This window comes from Echinops telfairi, unplaced genomic scaffold (genome assembly GCF_000313985.2).
Source record: "Echinops telfairi isolate 266 unplaced genomic scaffold, ASM31398v2 ScPeMD7_2565;HRSCAF=3150, whole genome shotgun sequence".
In the NCBI taxonomy this organism is placed as follows: Eukaryota; Metazoa; Chordata; class Mammalia; order Afrosoricida; family Tenrecidae; genus Echinops; species Echinops telfairi.
Window position 1 is genome coordinate 3671570 of NW_022106463.1, and position 4094 is coordinate 3675663.

The window sequence follows — 4094 nt, forward strand, 5'->3', positions numbered from 1 at the left end:
CTTCGCTGCCCCTCCACGTGACCAGGCCTGAGGTCCTCCCCAGGGACTGGTCTCCTGATCACACGTCCAAAGCATGCGAGATGAAGCCTCGCCATTCTTGCCTCGAAGGAGCCTGCCACCCTCGAATCCACCATCTCTGCAAAGAAGCCCACTGCCTTTTCACTCCATTTAGAAGTGAGTGTAGAGTGTTGAGTGAGCGGGAGTGAGTCCTCTTGGCCATCGTAGGATATGTGCCCGTGGAGCACGATGCCCGTCCGGGCGAGAGACCGGCGTGGGAGTGAGCGAGAGGGCAGGCGGCCATCCCATTTAGTTGCGTCTCAGTAGGCAGCGTTGACTTTCCCAAAAGAGAAGCTGACGTCATAATGACGGCGTGCCTAGAGGAATCCTCCTGGGACATTTGGATCTGCCCCGCCACACACATGCATGGCAGTGTGCAACCGCTCAAGTCTCCTCTCTGCATACACGCGTACTTCTGTGTCTGTGTGCCTTAGTGTCCGCGTCGTTCTAAAAATCAGAATTCTAAGTGTACGTGATCCATACCATTTTAGGTAGGTAGGCCGTTTGATCGGTCGCCAGGGAGAGAGAATGAGAAGGTTGTCGCGAAGATTATTCACCAAATATTGACAGTGGTTCCAGGTTCTAGGTCTGAGAAAGATTTTTTTTTTAAGTTCCTTATCTGTACATGTTTTCCAACGTTTCCAAGTCAACTTGCATTATCTTTTGCAAGAAACAAATGTATGTGGCCGCAGCTCACACATCGAGTTGCGCCGTAAGCCACCCTCCCAGCAGTATGGATTGTGTGCAGGTATGTGCATTGGCAGAAGTGAGTATTTGTGTGTTGAATGTGTGAGAATGGGAGAGTGTACGCGAATGTAAGCGCGTGTGCATGTTTATGGCCTGTGTATATGTTGTGTGTGGTATGTGGGGTAGGTACATGGTGCATGTGTGAATGTGCTTGCCAAGTGTTGGACTAAGGATGGTGTGTGTTTGTGTGTGTAGTTTATACAAAGGAGTGTGGGGGTGTTTATGGTATGTATAAGTGTGTAAGAGGGTGTGGTATGTGTTTGTGGTGTCTGGTTTATGTGTGTGTGTAGTGGGGGTGTGGCATGTGAGGACATTTATGGACTGTATGAATGTATGGTGTGAGCATGAGTATGATTGGTGTGGTGGGTGTAGGGTGTGGGTGTTTGCGTGCGTGAGGTGTGAGTGTGTGGTGAGTGTGCGTACGATGCGAGTGTGTGTGGTGTTTGTGAGGTATGCTGTGTGTTAGACTTCAGGCCGGTGCTCGCTGTATTCTGGACTGTTGCACAGAGACGGTGGCGCTGCCCCAAGCAGCACAGCAGCGGCTCTTCCACATGGGTTCCCACAGGCCCCGTTATCACCTGCCACCTGGGGGGCTGAATTTATCCTCATACACCCGCCTTCCAAAAAGTCACCCAAGGGGACCCTCCCGACAGTAGGAAGAGCGTGCTGCGTGGGTGTTGGGGAACAGTCCGTAAGGCGAGCGTGTGTTGGCTTCCCCAGGGCCTGTGCACCTGCTCCCGTCCCTGGGCCGAGAGGAAGCCTGCAGCGTGGGCCGGGCCCTGGGCTGCCCTGTGCTCTCCAAGGCCGCCCTCCACGACAGGTACGTCTGGCCCTGGTCCCTCCGTGGCGTGTTCCCTCGCACACACACACCCCCTCTGCCACCCTTGTGAGTCCTGAGGGCAGTTCTGCTCTGTGCCAGACTCCGCAGGACGACAACAGGTGTGGGTTACTCATAGCGACTCTACAGGACAGGGTAGAACCGTACGTACCGTTCCACGGGTGACTACAGCCGCGCCCCGGGCTTCCCAGCCTGAGTCTTTACAGGAGCACACGGCCGCGTCTCTGAACTGCCGAGCTTCCAGTTAGCTGCCCACACTTAAGCTGCTGCGCCACCATGGCTTCTTAGAGATGCTGCTAGTTGCCCATTTTCAGGCCATGCTAGTGGGGCATCACTGCATCAGGGATGTTTGGGGTTTAAAAATATATATATGTTGGAGAGTTAAGAATAAAGTAGACCTCTTAAAATGAACAATATTTCATACAATATTCCTTATACTCTGCTTGCCTATTCATGTTATATTTTTCTTATCTCCACAATCTGTTCCACCTCTGACAACCATTGAGGACTTTCTGACATGTCCTGTATGATTTTAGGGCATCCAAGAAGGCAAGTTTGTAAGGATACAGAATATGTTTTTATTTAATGGTTTAGATTAACTGCATAGTAGATTGCTTGTAGTTCTGCTAACCGCAAGGTCAGCAGTTTGAAACCACTAGCCGCTCCAGGGGAGAAAGGGAAGGCTTTCTCCTCCCATAAAGAATTCTGGTCTCGGAAACTCAACGGGACAGCCCTACTCAGTCCTACAGGCTTGCTGTGAGTCGGAATCAACATGTGAGTTTGTGGATGGCTATTCAAAATTGATTTCTTAAAAAAATAGTTTTGAAGTAAACTGAGTCACTTAGTGTGTTGAGGACAGGAGCCCGGGTAGCATGGTGGTTACACATCAGACTGCTAACCACACGGTCGGCAGTTCGAAACCACCAGTTGTCCCGAGGGAGAGAGACAACACTTTCTACTCCCGTAAGAAGAGGTAGTGTTTCAGAAGTCCCACTGGGCCATTCTACGTTGTCCTGTAGGCAAGCTCGCTATGAGTCGGCATCCACCCGATGGCAGTGAGTGAGTGTATTGAGGGACGTTTGTAACAGGAGAAAGTGCTGGAATTCGGGCTTTCCTCATGGACTTAGAAATGAAATCCCACTTCACTTGGGGAGACCAAGTTATGACTTAAAAGCATTTTTGCTATTTAGTGCTTGCAGGCTTGGGCGTGGGGGGTGATTTCCCTTTTCCATGTGGCATTTAACGGCGTCTCCCCACTGTGTGCAGGGCGGCAGGTTCTGTGGGGGAGATGATCCCCACCTTCTTCGGGTCCCTGTCCCGGCCCGTCGGTGGCGAGTTCTCTGACGCCTGGCCTCTGATGCAAAGCCCGACGGGCAGCGACAGCATCTCTTTCTGCGAATCTTACCCTGAACTCACTGGCGAAGAGCTGGGCGCCCTCCATCCGGAACAGGAGAACGCCCCCTCGCTGGGTGCCAGCGACAGTCAGGATTGGGCAGGGGGAGCCATCCTGAGTCACACCCATTCTGGAAGCTCTGCGGAGGACCGGTGTGGCTGGTCCAGACCAAGTGACACCGCGGCAGGACCACCGGCTCAGGACTCCCCGCCCTCCAGGTGCCCGACAGAGCAAGAACAATGGGGAGGCCGTGGACCCAGCCACTGCCCCTTCCCTCCAGGTAAGGCGGTGAGTGCCTGGTTACTATGGGGACCAAACGGCATTCCCACCTGTGGGGATGGGCTGGTGGGGTGTGGGGAGCCGGCTGGGAAGGCTTTCTGCAGGGTTGTTGCTGTGCGGAGTGGCCGGGGGGTCGTGCTTAAACCTTCGGAAGCTTCAGGAGCATCAGAACCAAGCGCTGCCTGGTCCCGCGCTGTGCTCACCGGCCATGGCTGGGCGCCCCTGTACAATCCATATCCATTTTGTGAGATGGACTGACTCTGACCAGCATAATGGCCTCGAGTCTTGTCCACGTGCGGTGGCGTTGAAGGGCGTTACCGCTGTTGTCCACGGATGCATGAACTTCCACCGTGGGAACATACCACGGCCCGCCCAGCCACTCCTTTGGGGATTTTGAGTGGCAGGTTTCTCTTACCTCTCTGAGCTGTGTGATCTCGAAATTAGTAAGTGAACCACGGAAACCGAAATCCGGCATGCCGAATTCCTGAAAGAAATTGCTGGAAATGTACATGATAAGACTGCAAAGGGGCAACTAGAGCCATAGCTCAAGATGACCCTGGGGGCACAGCGGGTTACGCATTGGGCTGCCAACCTCAGGGTCAGCAGTTCAAACTCACCAGCTGCTCCTTGGGAGCCACGTGAGGCAGTCTGTTCCCGTAAAGACAGACAGCCTCAGAACCCCACAAGGCAGTTCTTGTCTGTCCTATGGGGCCCTGCGAGTTGGAATCAACCTGAGGGCAGTGAGTTCGGTTATAGCCATAGCTACTTTTGTCTCTATCC

At 53.4% G+C, this 4094-nt stretch overlaps 1 protein-coding gene across 2 annotated transcripts in view; it reads left to right on the forward strand.

The window, feature by feature from the left end:
- The window catches only part of TNFRSF19 (TNF receptor superfamily member 19), a 78163-nt gene that overhangs the window by 72039 nt on the left and 2030 nt on the right, over positions 1-4094 (forward strand). For both annotated transcript variants that reach the window (XM_030886614.2, XM_045294057.1), the window contains exons 8-9: positions 1525-1624; positions 2909-3315. In XM_030886614.2, the coding sequence (XP_030742474.2) occupies positions 1525-1624; positions 2909-3315 (507 nt within the window). The remainder of the gene's footprint in view (positions 1-1524; positions 1625-2908; positions 3316-4094) is intronic.